Source organism: Myripristis murdjan, chromosome 14 (assembly GCF_902150065.1).
Source record: "Myripristis murdjan chromosome 14, fMyrMur1.1, whole genome shotgun sequence".
Lineage (NCBI taxonomy): Eukaryota > Metazoa > Chordata > Actinopteri > Holocentriformes > Holocentridae > Myripristis > Myripristis murdjan.
This window is the reverse complement of record NC_043993.1, coordinates 27,303,502-27,321,144: the sequence shown is the minus strand read 5'-3', so window position 1 is coordinate 27,321,144 and position 17,643 is coordinate 27,303,502. Positions and strand designations below refer to the sequence as shown.

Genomic DNA, 17,643 nt, shown 5'->3' with positions numbered 1-17,643 from the left:
ATGTAGGAATTTGTCCTCTGAAGACTTAAAAATGTTTTTTTAAAAGAAAAACAAAAAGACAGAAGAAATAGCCTAGAATGTCTTGCTCGATTTGATTTCCAAGTACAACCTCCCGAGAAGAGAAATTTCAAGTTTAAGCTCTTTTTGAACTTGCGCTCCCTGTATAGTACGCCATACTTAAGTGAATTCCAGTGACAGGCTAAAGTTTTCTTTCGTTAGCAAGTGTACTTTACCCCTCGGGCGACTTCAGGGAGTGAAGATATGATTGCAAGTATGAGAAGTTTATGAGACCATTTTTTCCACATGACCATCCTACCCTTCACTGCCTCTCGCTCATTCATGAAAATTATCTCTGAGCAATCCAATGACGCGGTAAGTGGTAAGGTGTGGGTTTTGGTTGAAAGGTCAAGACTGAGGGTTGAACTTACTAAGTTGAATGACCTTTGACAGTGTGCTTGTTTTCCTTTTCAGCAAATATACCTGGTGTAAAAGGATAAAGGAATTTCCTGAGCTGGCCAAACCCAAACACGTTTCTAACTCATTAACCAGGCCGGTCACTAAAAACATATTTTTACTGAACTCGACAGCAGTGGTTTAGGGGATTAGTGGGGGAACAGGGTGCACATTTATTAGGGCCCGAGCACTGTCCCAGTGCGAAGCCCTATTGTATTTGTATCGTTTCTTTCTTATTATTATTACGTGTCATTCGGCCTTAATTTGACCCCCTAAACATGCTCAAAAACTCACCAAATTCGGCACGCACACCAGGTCTGGCGAAAAATTCGATAAAATCAAAAATCGGAACCCCCCCGGAGCAAAAATGGGCTCGGTAGCGCCACCTAGGGACGCAATGGCAGCCGCTGCGGCCCACAGGAATGTGATAGAAAGACCAAACCAGCGCCGAAACGTAGATCTCATCAAGCCTGACATTTTTCGTGCCGTGCCCCCCACCTAAAACCAACAGGAAGTCCACAATTTGCATTTGAATGTCACGTTTTCGCCCAAATTTGAGCTTTGCACAAACTCTATAAACTCCCAGGGCGTTAATTTTATCGGCTTGAAATCTGAATAGATGACAGAGGACACAGTGCTGAACAAAAGTTCTTCAAGGTTAAGTAACATTTCGAACGGTTTAGATTTCAGAAGGCCGCAAAGTCAGAGTGTCCACAACCAGCGCCTCCACTTTTTCCCATGGACCCTGGTGGGAATAACGCAGCATGCTAGGGGCTAATTAGGCCCCTGCTGACTAAAGTAAAAGTCTGACAGCTTTCCAACCTATGCCGATGGAAAGAGGACCAAAATTCCTACAAAACTATATATCATGGTGTGGATTGAAAAAAGTGTGTGGCCGCGGTGAAGACTAGTTTAACAGGTGGGACTCCGGATTCTCTGCTCTGCACTGTTCTCCCTCCCCTCCTCCACTCCTCTGACTCACAGTAGCTGCCTGCAGCCTTCTCCCAATGCACACTCATTGGGAAGGAGCAGTAACAACTCTGTGTTTGTGTATGTGTGTGTGTGTGTGTGTGTGTGTGTGTGCTTAATGCCACAGCCACCGGGCACAAGTGGGCACGAGGCGGCACGGGTGCGAGGGCCCGTCCAACGCTGCTTGCAGCTTTAATTCACATTTGAGAGCGCACCTTATCAGCACCTCAGTTTGACCCGCAGCCCATGTTTTCGTGGCTCTTGCAGTGGCACAAATTCACTTCCCTGGTGTTTTGCGATGTTCCTCAGCTCATTTGCAGTTGACCAAGACTTTGTGTCTGTCTTTTTAATCAGCCACATGTAGTGAGATCAAATTCACTGTCTTCTTTGCTGCCACAAGGGCCAATACACGAAATCTTTCCTGCCCAAAGAGGTAACTTTCACCTCACCTCTGACCCTCAGCTCTGTAGTTTCTGTCTCACTACACTACACTCTGCTCTGACGAATTATTTTATGGTGAATTTGCTCAAACTGATACTCCCACCTACCTCACTGCATTAGTATACAGTATGTTATCCTATGTGATATTTATTACATTTACTATATTCATAGTGTATTCTAGTGTATTCTGTATATCATTTTCAGTTACTAGCTAGTATCATTTTGCACACACACACACACACACACATATATAAATGTATATCCATTTTTGTACATATATACAAACATTGTGTTATACGTTTATTATTGTATTCATCATATTTCAATATATATTTCATATATACCTCTGTATAATATATTTCTCTAAAAATGTGAAATGTATTCCACAAGTCTGACAGTCTTCTTTGATTTCTGTATTCTTTTTGTGTTATGCGGATAATTGGATGCAAGATATTTCTACAGTGCAGTGGTATGGCTTTCATCACTGGCCATTAAACACCTTCATCTGTGCCTATAAATATTTACTTTGGGCAATTCAGTCTCCAATCCATTTGACTTGCATGTGGACTCTGTGGGTAAACAAGAGGAAAACCATGCCAAAATGGCTCACATGCCATGACATGCAAACTCCGTATAGAAAAGTCTCCGGCACAGAATCAAACCCAGGTCTTTGCTGTGAGGTGACCATGCGAATCTATGAGACTGCAATAACATGCCACCTGCCAGAAATGTGAAATAACAGAGTTGTTAACACAATGTTTTGTGGGTTTTGTTAAGTTGTTGCCTGAAATCCAGTGAGGAAAACAAAGTGATCACTGACGAAGATCATGGAGACCGATCTATCTTTGTCTGTAGCCAGTTAGCCTTAAAATTGAACTGATCAATTGAGGGTAATTGTGTAAATTAAATCTTCTGAGAAGTCTTTTTTTTTTCTAGGTACCATAATCCTTTTCCACACTATAAGTCGCCCCTCCAAATGATCAGATATACCTCAATTAGCGTAAGAGCAGGAGAAAAGGGAGATTCCTGGTGTGAGTTTGAGATGAGTTGCATAATCTTTTACAAGGAGTTGAAACAGTTCACTTTATTCTCAGTGTTACAGCATCCCTGTCTTTATCTGCTTAACTACCGTGGAGAGCCACAGGTGAACGGCAGCGAGGTCATTTCCCCCTCCAGCTGCTGACACTCAGTTTTTCACCCGCCGACTATAATTTCAAGTGGAAGGACGAGCGTGTTTAATAAGCTAATGAACGTGATGAGTGTGCTCAATTCAAAGCATTTTACATTTATTCTCCCAGCACCAAGAACTTCTCTGCAGGCGGGGGTTCCCAAACAAATCTCTTCCGAAAGGGTGTGGCGTGGTCGACTGATCTCTGCAGACGTAAAGCAGATCCTCACACTTCTCTGTGGATGAATCATCTTCCCTTATCATGTTCACGTCCTAGAGACAATAATCAAATGCAGCTCCAAGCTATGACTGCACAAAGAGATCTTAAATTGTCATGTTTCGCCACAGTAGATAATAAAAGTCTTTCTTGTTGTCATCAATGTTTTATTCACTCTCTCTGTAAACTGCACATGCGGTGAAGGACATATCTGCATTATCACCACAATCAAGATATCACACATCCTTATCATTTCTCTTACACAGTTGTGTGTCTTCTTCCCTATTATGTTTGGGCTCAATTTGACCCCATTCAACATTTAAATATATGGTTAGCATTGTTTTTTTCCCCCCTTCATATTTAATAACTTTTCCCAAATGAATGGGCAAAAGTGGGAAAACATGACATTAATATGATGGTCCGGGGGGTTATGTTTCATTTAAAGGCCTGTTTAGGTAGCCAGCAAGAAATATAAAGTGCCTGACACAAAAACTTGGGTAACAATTTTTATTATAATCATTTTCTGGAGGTTTAAGTTATTGGAGTCAAATTGACTGCAGTTCATAAAAAAATGTGAGTAAATTTGAAGGTAACGGGGGTTAACATCTACACATAAATGATCTACACCACTGTTCAGATACAGAGGCATTGCTTCTCTGAGTGTCTGACCTGTGCTTATTTTTTTATACGTTTACCACTGCGAATATTGCATCATTATATTGCTCTCCCTGGGAACCACACTATATGGTGCGCTAAATGGAAAGATATCTGATTGTCTGATAAAAATTTTACGTTACATCAACAACCTGTTTGAGCAAAGACAAAATAAATTGGCAAAGCCTGTAGAGCTTGATCATCACAGGGGACTTTAAAGGGAAAAAAATCAGTGTTTATTCTGTCTATTGTACAGAAAATATTTAGTTGAAACTACTGTCTTTTAGGGTAAGAAAAGAGAATTACCTATAAATGCTACTCAGCTCAGACTACCATGTCAATCTAACTAAGACTACTCTAAACAACTGATTGAAACTCTTGGTCCAAGTTGGTTTTCCCTGTCACATAAAGAAAGTACATTGTAATTTTAACCTTTACAACGGATCATCTCAAGTGTGCATGGTGGTAAAAGGAGGGTGGAGCACGCTGACCTTGCCCTTCCCGTTCACTTTATGAAAGTTCTCCTCCTAAAATGAGTAAACATCTCCAAACGTACTGTAATTCTAACAAAGGCAAGCAGTGTATAATCAGCGAGTCGTTACAAACTTTAATTTTGCCTCAAGGTCACACCCAAGGAACATTTTATTTGATTTCAAAGGGCAACTGAATGGGGCCACTTCCCATTTAAAGTGAACCAGCCAAGGTCACCTGCTGACGAGACTGTGTGAAGGTTTAACGCGCCTGAGGATGAAGCCATCGTCGGTTTCTATATTAATAATGTGGCGATATGACAGATAAATCTGGCCTTAATGTTGTGAGTGAGTGAACTAAACCTAAATTTGACCATGAAGGCTCCATTTTGGGTTTTTCTTCGCATGTCACCCCACAAATGGTTGCAATCCCCAATCAAATGTACTGAACTCATCAAAGTCAGCATTTATATTTTAAGTCTAATAATAGTATATTTTTATAAAGAGGGCATATTTGATATACCAAGAGATATGAGATCATCTTGTATCAGCCATACTGAATGTCACAGACAAGAAAACACAACTCAACTAGTGTTTCTCAGTTTTATTTATTGTTACAATGCATATCATATTGCATGAATATTTTGTTTTGTTTTAATAAAAAGCATGAAACAAAGGCCTACGTACAGTTTTTATTTAAAGCCTCTTGGGGGTACAGTAAACCAAGTTGGGTTCAGATTAGTTGAGTCAAAAAGGAATTACTCTGCTCACACACCAGTCAGTAACCACACATCATGTATTGATCACTCTGGCAGTCCAACACCGCAATCTATTTCCAGTCAAACAAATGTGAAATAGAGCTTAGAGAACCTATAATTTGATTACTGAGATCCGCCTTATCAATCCAAGTTCAGGCATGTGGATCACAGTGGATAAAAGGTTTTGTGAACTGTTTTTATCTTTCAAGGTTTGTGTTGTGGTTTCATTCTGTGCTGTCTGTTGTAGTTTTGTTCCAACTTTCAAGTAAATCTTACAATCATCAAATTGGAAAGACAAATCGAAGGAGGTGTGCCTTCGACGCATTTGATCCTTGGCATTAACACTAAAAACTGAAGTAAAAAAAAAACTGAATTAATTACAACTGCACTGCAAAAGGTGGAAAATTAATTACTGCTGCAAACTTTCTCTGGAATAAATACAGCGGGAAAAACATGAATTTATATTACGCCCTTTTCAAATTCAAAATAGATATAAAACAAATGCAGCAATGCAAGCAAAATCAGTACACATTTGCATTAACTTCTAAAAAAAATGATAAATAAATTACAAAAATATGTAGTGCAATAAAAAAAATGGCAAACTCACTAATATCCTACAGTATATCATTTATCAGTTATAGATATTCCTTCATCACTGATATTAAAGCATTTTAACTGCAGTGTTTCTTTATGTTCTTGCAATAGAGTCAATGGTTAGTGTGAGAAACTTACTTCATGGCTGGATTTGGTCTTCAGATTTGAAGCTTATATCATTTATACGTTTGCCTTTCACTTGAAATGTGAAAAATGTATTAAAAAAGTGTAAACAGAAAGGCTTTTCTATAAGCTTTTATCTGGGTTAACTGTAAACTAAATTAGACCACATGAAAACAGACCGTCCGTCTGGTAAGTGCACTGTGAAAAACCCTCGGTTAGCAGTTAAAAAAACATGATGGATATGATTATTGCATTCACTGTCAACAGTGCTGAAATGTCTTAACATTAACACATATTAGTGCTGATGCTTTTTTGGGTTTAGTGGTTCCATGTCTCTTAATGAAACGTAACTCATTTAGAGACTTAATCAATAATACAACATTAATACTGATGAAGAATGATTTTCTTCTTGTGTCCACAGTCCACATGGTTTTTAAAAATGTATCGGCTTGAGGAACAAAAGCTGTTCCAGAGTTATTCAGCTGCAACAACAATAATTTAAAAAAGTTCTTTGAAAGTCTTTGGTTCACAAGACAAAGTCTCTGAAACCACTTCAATCTGGTGCAGTCCATGAGGTCAGTGTATAGTCCCTGTGGACTATAATCATAATCATAATCATAATAATAACGGTACTAGCTTATAGATTAAATGACAAAAGTAAGTTTGGTCCGATATACATACAAGAGCTGTGGTTTGAGACTGCACCGTCAAAAGCTAAAGGATGGTGGAGGATGGCTCCTGTGGAGGTGCTGATGCTCCTGGTTTAAGGCATCATAGTTGATGGCTTAGATTCTCTAGGATGAGGTCTGATGTCCCTTTGACCTGGAGCAACAGTGAAGAAAATAACAATGAACACAAAGAACAAAAACAAATCAGCATCATTATGACTGCAGTATTCATTTCTCTTCCAAATACCTTCTTATGGCTCACTCTCCATGGTGACAGAGACTGTCTGGCCTCCATCTGAAAAGCAAAAAACAAAACAAAACATGCTTCAGGATCTGCTGCAGATGCTCTCTGGAAAGATGGTGCTGAGATACTTGCATTTAAAAAGTAAATTTTAGCCCAAATGTATGGAAATTATAATATACAGTTTACAAATGATAATAATGAGGCATGAAAAAATGGATCAGCAACACACCAGTTTTCTCTTTGCTGCTATCAGCGGTATGCTGTGTATTGTTATCAAGCGCACTAGGATTGGTTGCACCTTCGACAGAGCTGGAATAAGACAAATAAGAGATTAAAACCAAACATAGGAAGCTGAAAAGAAACTGGTGTTGATATTATTAGAAAAATATTTTCAAAAAAACTCTGGGTTTTGACTCTTGCGTGCTAAACAGTACTAACCTTTTGCCATTTTGCTGGAGGACAGCATTAGCTTGCTCAGGATCTATATGTACCAGTCTGGTAACAAATGAATGGCCATCACCCAGACTGACAACACAGAGAGAAAAACAGCATCAGCCAATGTGTCGGACATCTGGGATTAGTCTTTTTATCTCACTGTCCTTCCTTCCATTACAAGGGCTTTTAAACCCAGATAAGGAGGTGATACTCATTTATTTAGCCTTGAGGAATGCAGACGCAGTCCAACCTATTTAGACATATCTTTATAAATACAAGGCTGTTAACTATATTTGTGTGGAGCTGAGTGGATTCACCTTGAGAAAATGGGAAACACCCAGCGTGTCTTCTGGTCTCCAAACACCTCGGTGAAATTTTGACTAAAGTCCAGATAAAATCCATTTTTGTCTGGGCCACTTGAGAAGACGGGCGCCCTGAAAGCCTCTGAAACATGGATAATACGCACATTTGATTTTTTTCCCTTTTTTTTTTTTTAAACCATGACAATCTCAATATATTTGTAAGTGTTAGTGCAGAGAATAGTTAAGGAACAGCTAACCCAAAATACATGCAGATATTTTCCTACTACCGACAATCTCCCTACCTGGAGAAATCTATCAGTACAAATAGTATGTGTGATTTAGCGAGGTATCCAGGTTGCCACGATCGTCCCTGTCTCCCTTGATTTACCTGAATGCAACAAATGGTCCAAAAAATGTGCATGTCAAAAGCTCAGTGGCAACATCTCTTAGAGAAAGAAAGACATGGAAAGCCTTCAGATTTGCTGGAAACTAAAAAAGTATTTCCCGCTGAAGAACGCCACCAAACTGTATGTCCCCACTCCCAATTGAGTACAAACCAGTGACAAATAGATAGGTGTTCTTTGGTAGGCACATAATTATTTTCATGCAGCCCCATTGTGTTGAGGTGAGGGGAGACAGGGAGATTGGCAGACTGGAAACCTCACAAAATCAAACTGAAACTATCTGCATGGGTAGATTGCTCTAAGAGCATGTGGGTCTTTCTTTGTGTTTTGGGGGAACTATTCCTTTAAAGAATGCAATCAGCAGTCAAACTATAGGTGAATATTTGCTTGGAAATCCATGACTGACACTTACCTATCGTGGTCCGGTTCTTTCCCACAAGCCACAGATGGTAGATGAAAAGCGACAGGGTGCTGATACAGAACATGACCGCCACAATGAACAGAAACAGGATGTGGAATTTGGCGTGATTGTCCGGCAGCCGTTTCTTCAGGGGCGACAAGAGAAAAGAGAAAACAGGAGCGTTAATCTTCGCCACCTAAAATCATCTTTACATGGCTGCCTCTGCTGAATTACGTCGTTTTTTTCTAAGTCGATTTACTGCCTTTGATGCAACCTTTTTATCTCTACACTGCAGAGGGGATCCATAAGAAACACTTTATTACCATTCAGCGTACGAGGTAGATGCCATCATTGCAAGGACAGACAGATGCTTTCATGTCATTAAATAAATTAAAATGACTTTTAGGATGAGTTGCCCCCTGCCATGCCGTGGTAGATAAAATACACAAACAATGCAGAGGAACAGTGATTATATAAACACTCCGCCCAACATTTCCGTAGCACAAAACCGTTTAAGGAGGGATTTAGTCCCTGAAGAACGAGATGACCTCATTCCAGACCAAAAACAGGACTGAGCTGCTTAAATGACAGGAAACATCATCGGTACAGATCGCCAAACATTTGAAACCTCTGTAGAAATAAAATAGGGCAGTCAAAGCAGATAATATAGTAATACAACATTTTTTGTCACTGTTAGACTAAATAACAGGGCCTGTTTCCTGCAAAGAGGTATGATGGTATATGTAAGGTGAAGGATGATGTCTTAACCACTAAGCATGAACCACAAATAATAATAAGATCAGAGGATTCTCCAATAAGTGACCACATGATACACGCTTGAGCATCATAGTGACACATCTGTGCGCCATTTGGTTGATGACATCTCACATCGCAATCAGCTATCGTCAAAACAAGAAAACGTTTGTTCTCACAAAACAGCAACCGGATGATAATGACACCAGCGAACTCCGCCTCGCCATATCCTGACTATGTCTAATCCAAAGTTTTAAATAAAATTTTATTGTAATATTTATGGTTTCCACTACCTACGGTTTCTGGAAGCCTACTACAAATATGGTCCTAGTTAAAATGTAAATAGGACGCAGTTTAAGAGGTGTCTCCTGATATTAAAAAAAGTCACTGGCCTGCTGCTCACTCTTTGATGTGCCTTCTGCTGGCTGGGCCACACATTACACTGTAAGTAAAATATTCGGAGTGAAATATTTTTTCCTATTACATTAGTTCTCATTTTTTCTTTTTGGTGGTGGCTAATACCGCTAAAAATTTCCCTGTGGCCCTCTTCCATCCTCCTGGAGGTCTTGAGCTTCCACATTCACAGATTTTAAGCCCTCCGCTGCTAAAACCTTGGCACTGCTCCAGGTTTTACTGATAAACTGGGCTTCAAAGAATCCTACAGCCATACTCCTATAAGCTATGATTACAACCACGGTTCACAAGCAAGATCATGTCCACTTTCAGCTTAAAAAGGCGATTTCTGTACTTACAGTCCAGAATTTGATGAAATACTGAATGACTGTGGCAGAAATCACTGCACTATAGAGAGTGGCGTAGGCCAGGAACAAGACGAAGTACTTGTAGTTGGAGAATCCGACACAATTATTCACCCTGAACGGACAGAAAGAGGAGGAAAATGCACAGTAGAAAGAAGCAGAGAAAGAGAGAAATAAATGTCATGCTTACAATCGGTCCACTGGCTGCTTCCACAGAAACTATTATGCAGTAAAAGATATCATATAAATATCAATAATGATTAATGCAGTGGGTAAATAAAGCTGATGGAGGAAGCAAGAACACAAGAACCATATAAGAGACAATATAAGGTCAATGAATAACACTTCTGAAAGGCAATCAAATGAAGCTCAAGACGGGATAATAACAGGTTTCCTGTTTAACACCGTGTAGATACTGAAACAGCGTACCAGGGGCAGTGATGATCCATCTTCAGCACACACCTTCAACAAAGAGGAGGGGTACAGCAACACGTTACAGTCTAATATTTCAGTCTGACAGACATTTAGATTTTTAGAAGTGTATGCAATGCTGTTGTCCAAAGTGATTTAGGAGTTCAGCTGGAAAAAAAAAAGCCACCAGTAAAATAGATAAGAGCGTGTAAACAGAGGTAAAGAGAGTCTCACCTCTCACAGGTGGAGCAGTGATGGCAGCGGTCGGGTTTGACTACCTGGCAGTGGTCACAATATCGAATGGCTGTCAAGAGCAAATGCATTATTACAGTATTACAGTTAAGGCTGGCCGACATTCAAAAAAAAAAAAAAAAAAAAAACAGTGTACCACAGTCTTTTCATTGGGAAATGTGCTAAACAGAATATTACATAGCACACGGTAAGGCTACATGGATAAATGATATAAAATGACCATCACAGTTGATTTTGAAATACTTACAACAATCATCATTACTCAGACCAGTATTTATAATGAACATATAATTATAAGCAGACATGTGATCAGTGGTTGCAATCAGAAGATTTCCACAAGCATTGAGCTATGTGATGATGTTCGCTGTATAACTAAAGCAAAAAATTATTTTTTTTTCCTCAACAGTACCAGATTTCATTTATCCAGGCACATAGACTTGTGTTTCTTAGTAACCACATCTGCTCATTTTCTTCTAATCAAATACAGTAATAACTAGAAATACCACCTCACAGTTCTGTACCTCTGCCAACCAGTCAAGTTGCAGTTTACATCTCCGTCTGCCCACACTCATGAAATATATGCAGTGAGGGACTTAAATCAAAGTTGTAGTTTTTTTTTTAAGTGTATTTTTGGTGAAATGGAAGATATCTCTGTATTGACAAGTATGATTCAAGTGAATAATTTCATAGAATAATTCACATTTTGCTTAGCTTAGCCTAGTTTCAGCTCTCAAAGTCGCCCCCTGGAGGTTGTACTTGGAACATCTCCTTTATTTACGTTAGGTTAGGTTACGTTACATTAGGTTAGGTTATCTCTGCCATTAGTGATAGGTGTTGTTAAAGCTGAGGGGTGTTTCGAAACAAATTGTCTTTCAGGTGTGTAATCGGCAATTTTATTTTAAAAACTTTCCTAAAACATCTCTTTTTATCTTGATCTATAAATTCCCTAGGTTTTAAGCAGCCTAACCACTCTTTTTGTAATTCTAGCAGGTAAATAAATCTTAAACATAAATACAGGGAAGTGGCTGTTTATCCATTTTCCTTTCGAATATTCCAGCCTTTAGATATTTGAGGAAATGAGAGGAGTCTAGAGGCAGCAAGGGCCAGGTGCAGCCCACTGAGACAACGAGGCTCACCTGTGTCCAATTAACTCTCCGGCTTCATGTTTATGTGTTTCAGTCGACATGGGGGAGAAGAGCCGCTGGGCTGAGTGCCAGCTGCAGCTGCTATACCGATGCTGTGTTCAAGACAACTGGGATGATTCATGTTTGGAAATATCCGTCTGATCGGCCCATCGGCTTTGAATTCTGAGCACTACTTCCCCAGTGTAGCTCCATTAATGTCACATAAAAAAGTAGATCCACATGGTGGCGTTCAGAGTGCATGTTAAGAACGAATAACAGCATGTTTTAAGCGCGTAAACACATGCTCAATTTTCTGTTCATGCATGGCATTTTTTAATATCAATACATACCACTAAGCTGTTGCAAAATTGGGAGGTTAAAGGAAAATTTCACCTACAATGCATTTTTTTTTTTTACTGAAGACTTGGTTTATATTGCATGGCAAGTGTGATCTTTTTTAAATGTAACTTTTGATAGTGTTTTGCTGTTGTAAAATTACAGACTCCGTTTTTCCCCATTGGACAAGAGATGGCTGGCGTTTACAAATACAAGTTTACCATGAAGGCTTGCCAGTAAAGCTTTCTTCGTCAGGGGTTAAAGGCAGCAATCGGTGAGTAATTACTGAAAAAAATTATGCATGATGGGTGACGTATTCCTTTAAACTGTTCCATGTAAGTTCTGCGAAAGTATTTCTTCTGGATGTCCATTTTGTTCCCACCTAAACCACTTGAAAGCTCCGAGGTGGGAGGAAGGAGATTCCCACTTCCAGGTTGTCTTGAACAGAGCAGACTTCTGTGATCTGCTGTTTTTTGCATTACGTTTTATGTAATTTTACTCCCATTGTGTTTTCTGGTTTGTTTGTTTTTTTATGTTGCAAATAAACGACAAATGAACCATGAGGAAAGTATGTCAGAGATCGTGTCAGCCTGGTTAAAAAAAAAAAAAAAAAAAAAAGAAAAGACTTCAGCAATCTATCTAGGGAGATGCATTCATTTCTAATTTTAGGTTTTTTAACTGTTATGAAAAGGCCAGTTCGGCAATGACAGTACAGTTGGAGAACAACCCCTTAAACTGTGATTTTTCCCCAGATGTATATTTTCAGGTTCAGCCTCACCTCCTCCCGGGGTGCGTGTATATACAGGTAAATTCATGGCCACTTTCTTCAGAATTTCCTGTTGTATCTCAGCTCGCTCCTCTTTCTCATACAGCTCCTTCTCAGCTTTGGGCAGACAAAACTGACAGGAGGAGAACGACCACGTCAGAGTCAATCTAACACACAATGCATCGGTACATTTGCAGTGGGCTAACACAAAAGGCAAGGATACATTTTCTAGTTTTTTTTTTTTTTTTTTTTAGGAGTCAAATTCTCCACCAACCACAGACACACTCACACACAGTTGAGCATACCGCTTTGGAGGGCCCCTCTGGCCTGGAGCATATAGTCTTCCAGTAGGACCACGTGAACATGAAGAAGAAAATGTGAAAGACCACCAAGTAGCTGACTTTGGGAGGAAACACAATGACAGTTTTTAACGCAATTACATCCGGATCTGTAACATGATCTTTGCTATGAGAAATCAGAAAACATAAGAATTACAGAATCAAGTTGTGAATTAGCAAATATTATGAATGTGGACGTGAACTTACTTCGTTCTGCATTATCTGGGATTGTATCTACGGATTGAGACACAAAAGGGGACAGAGAGACATAGGTATTAGTGAGAGTTAATGAATGTGCCAGGAACGCATGACAACACATCTCTCTTTACCCCCAACTCCATCTCACCCCAGCCCCCTTCCTCACGCCATGCGGCAGCAGCCTGGCACGGCCAGCAGTGACCCACCCATAAGAGAGAGCTTTGTTCGGCCAGCAGGGATGTCCCTGTCCTGAGCTCGGCCGCTGGGACACACACATATCTGGGTCCACATGCTGCTGGTGGTACAGTCAGTGCAGGCTGACAGGAGCCATGAAAAGCCATTGTGTGTACAGGGCTGAGCAGGTCCATGACTAAACTGAACGGAGGTGAAGTAAATCCACAAGGAAAATTCACTCATAACTGGAAATCAATGAAATGCTTGTCTATTGCAGCTCCAAAGATGGATTTCTTTGTTTTGTTTTGGATAAAGGGCAGACTTACTACCGTTCCCACTGCTTTGGAGTTGATTGATTGATTGATTTTATTTGACTAATTAAAAATACGGTAAACAAATGTGCATACAGTACAATAAAATTAGCAGGGATATTGCAATAATGATTATTTCCATTGAAATTCATGGCTGGGAGGCAGGCAAGAATTGGTAACAGCAGGAAAGTGCAAATGATAACTCATTTTACCCTAACACACACAGATAAATAAATAAATAAAGCACAAAATCCACAGGTTCAGACCTCGACCTAAACATCTAGAGCTGGATGTTTCATCATGTTAACTTGTTCAGCCTCCATTTCTTCAGCTGTTTTTTAAAACTGTTCAAAGTATGAGCAGATTTCATTTTGTTTGGGCTTTTGTTCAATTCTTCCGCCCCGTATGGAGGAATGTACTTCACCCTGCTTTACAGCTGTGTTTTAATGTAGAATAATGACCTTTATTACATGCTTCCTCACTTCTCTCCCACCTGCCACACAGGCCAGCTGGGAATACCGTGTCATGTGTGCTGTGATGACAACCCATGGCTGAAAGGAGGGCTCAGGCCTGTTGCCAGGTAAACAGTAGTTTTAAAATAAACTTGAGTGCACAATGAACACGGTGTCTAGTCTCTTCCTCTAAACTAATGTATCCTCATATTTTCAAGTTTCATGCAGCGGCAGTGTATTTATTAATTTCTAGATGCTGCTGTCCACACATTCATGGATTTTACACTCTGTTACTATTTGGTCATAATCACCTTAATACATCCTACTGCTCTTGCAATGCATCCTCATTCATTCTTTCATTCATTCAGTTTGACTACCACATTTGATACTGTATTCAAATGCAGCCTGGTTAAAAAAAAAAAAAAAAAAAAGACTTAATTGAGTAATTTCTCTTAGTAAATGGATTCATCTGTCATTTTAAGTATTTTGACTGAACCAAAGGTTGACCCCCAGTCAGCTTAGAGAGACTCTGTTTGACCCTGGCTAAATTATAGTCATCCTCACTGTGGTAATTCAGGAAGTAACCGCAGTCAGAGGTCAAAGTGTAAAATGATTTTCCACAGGAGCTGGAAAATCATTTCCACTGTGGTGGTCAGTTCAGATACTGTCTATACACTGATAATAAAGACTATGGACCAGAATGAAAACACACTGAGGACAACACTGTGCATCAGAATGAAGGGCAGAGCTGTGAACAAAAAACTATATCTGAGGAAAAAAGTTATTTAAAATCATATCAAACTGAATATGAATGTGCTATAGGTAAACCAATAATTAGACTCAGTGTTAAGTTTATGCTAGGAGAGTACAGCCATTCTCCTGGACACCCTGACGGTCTATTTACCTGTGCGGAGGTTGTTTTTTTTTTTTGTTTGTTTGTTTTTTTGTTTTTTTTGTTGTTTTTTTTTTACCCCAAACTATTTTATTTTTCCAGTGAATTGACTCTCCTGTCAGTCGAGCCCAAGTTATCTCTCCTTTTTTTGAATGTATGTCTAATATGTTTATGTCAACTGTTAATTCACATCAATATTAAGAGAATAAAATGAGTTTGTGTGCATGTGTAGCCTAGGTATGGTTAAATTAAATACATTTAAAAAAAAAAAATGTCAGTCCAATCAGCTGACCAAAGTTTGCGACCGTGATTTTTCTGTTTCAGGATATAAACAGTGAGCCGTGCCGCTTTGAACTGGCGGAAAAAAAGGAGTTTGTACTTACAGACACAAAGCTCCACGATGTAGGCATAGTAGGACCAGCCAATGACAAGGTTAATAAATAAAACAGGTATCCAGTTGAGACCTTTTTTACAGCATCTCATTGTATGAGAGGGCGCCATCTTTAATCCGTGTGTGTAGGACATTAGCTGGTGACGTCAAACTCCGGGTTTTAAACTCTCGACTCAAAGATACCGTACAAGTGAAACATCCAACAGGGACCAGGGGGCATTTGTAGTCCTGTTTGTTAAACTTCCGCACCGTAAAATAACACATGCAGGCTTTGTGAGCATTTTTGTGAGCACTACAGTCGAAAACTTATTTATCCAACATCGTTTTTACCTGCCAAGCTTCCTTTGTTTCATGATTTTACTCTCTTCTTTTACTTCTTTCATTGTTTTTTTAATGTCCTCATTTGTTTCACATTTTAATATCCTCCTTTGTTTCCACCTATTTTACTGTTTCTAGCGCTTCCTTTGTTTTTTCTCCATCTTTATATATTTAGTCGACATTTGTTTTTTTGCTGCCAGGTTTTTTTTTTTTTTTTTTTTTTTTTTTTTTTTTTAATTGATTGCCTGGTTTTAAATCTCCTGCTTTTATTCTGTTGTTTTTTCTCTTGCTCTTTCACTTTATTGTGAAGCATTTTGAGCTGCATCCCTTGTATGAAAGGTGCTATCTAAATAAAATATTCTTACTATAAAAATTTCAACTCCATGAAAGCCGATGGAAAATGTTAGTAAATATATTTCTGTTTTTTTGTTATTGTATTTTATTGATATTATTTTATTTATTTATTTATTTATTTATTTATTTATTATTATTATTATTATTATTATTATTTGTTTATTATTTACTTACTTACTTACTTACTTACATACTACTTACTTATTATTTATTATTTATTTATTTAGTTCTTCATTTAGTTAATTATTTTGTTGTTTTTTTCTTTTGTTTTTCGTGTGTCTTCCGTGTGTTTTATTTTGTTTGTTTGTTTGTTTGTTTGTTTGTTGTTAATCCTCAGTGCGTTTTGCCTGACCACTCACTCGTCAGAAAACACAAACACAGCTACAGCCCGTCCTTTGGCCCGTGTAATGAATATTAATGAGCATGCCGGTTCACAGCGCAGACTCGGCCTGAGCTGGTTTCGTTCACAAGTCGGATGTCTTGAACGTCGCCATCTTGGGTTTGGGTGGCACCTGCATGTCACCCTGCAGGGATCTTCTCTGTGTCTCTGTGTGAACATTTTCCTCGAGGTAGAGTAGCTTCCCAGGATATTAGGGAGCCAATAAAGGCCATAACATATCTGCATTTTTTCCTGTTTGACAGCATCACTGAGTTACCATTGGACTTCAAATTTCATTGAGCAAGTTAGGAATTGAAGCATTTGAGAGAAGCATTTGTATTCTTTATTTGTCCCATAAACATTTGTTGGAAAATATACTTAACTTAATGAATGTCCCATTTCCATAAAAATGGATTGTAACAGGTTGAAAATAATTACAACAAAGCCATTGAGAAAAACCACAGACAACTCAATAATCACTTCATTTTATGTTTTTAAAAGTAATTTAATTGTAAAATGCAATCATATCAGACCTTGTTGCACGTTTAATGCAGCTGCTACTTTTTTGAGAAATGACAACATGCTGTACAAACTCAAATCCGCACTCTACTTCAAAAAAAAAAGTTTTTTTTTTTTTTTCTTCTTTACATTATACATTACAGACATTTCAGAAATGGCTTATATCTGGGAGTTTGGTTAGTTCTGCTCTGGCCAATTCATTCATTACAAGTGCCATCCATTTTCACACCTCCTGTCAGAATAGCAGGTGACAGAAGAGAACACGTGAAGGAAAATGTAATTCAAATTCAATTTAAACAACCGAGAAACCTTTAAATCCCTGTCTTGTGTCCTTAAAGCAAGAGCTGGATGTCTTTCATCAGTAAAAGACTGTAGACAGAGGAAAGAAACATCATGTTATGTTCTACTGCAACACAATATGATGAATTTGAAAATTACAAGTGCTTCATTTTCCCAATTCACTGGTTTGAATTAATAAACTCCTGGACCAAGCACCAAGGCAGTGAGCGACCTATGAGGACATATAATCATACCCAAAACATGTTCAAATATGTCTGAAGCTCGCTGTGTGTGTGTGTGTGTGTGTGTGTGGAGGCAGCGCCGAGAGGGGAGGGCCT

General features: G+C 38.9%; 1 protein-coding gene across 1 annotated transcript; it reads right to left on the bottom strand.

Moving 5' to 3' along the window:
• Positions 1–4,961: 4,961 nt before the first annotated feature.
• Positions 4,962–15,582, bottom strand: LOC115371615 (palmitoyltransferase ZDHHC20-like). The gene is made up of 13 exons (XM_030069075.1): positions 15,449–15,582; positions 13,246–13,272; positions 13,006–13,100; positions 12,713–12,833; positions 10,457–10,526; positions 10,241–10,273; positions 9,806–9,926; positions 8,313–8,445; positions 7,512–7,638; positions 7,198–7,284; positions 6,989–7,068; positions 6,763–6,810; positions 4,962–6,669 (listed from the first exon to the last, which is right to left on the bottom strand). Exons 1-12 carry the CDS (start codon positions 15,564–15,566, stop codon positions 6,767–6,769), a joined length of 1,056 nt encoding a protein of 351 aa, XP_029924935.1. The 5' UTR covers positions 15,567–15,582; the 3' UTR covers positions 4,962–6,669; positions 6,763–6,766.
• Between the last annotated feature and the right edge of the window lie 2,061 nt (positions 15,583–17,643).

Bases quoted from the DNA above. Each gene is read 5' to 3' on its own strand.
- LOC115371615 (XM_030069075.1), bottom strand. From the start codon at position 15,566: ATGGCGCCCTCTCATACAATGAGATGCTGTAAAAAAGGTCTCAACTGG. The intron at 13,273-15,448 runs GTAAGTACAAAC...CTCAATCCGTAG, and splicing joins CATCGTGGAGCTTTGTGTCT to ATACAATCCCAGATAATGCA. The intron at 10,274-10,456 runs GTGAGACTCTCT...TCTTTGTTGAAG, and splicing joins CACTGCTCCACCTGTGAGAG to GTGTGTGCTGAAGATGGATC.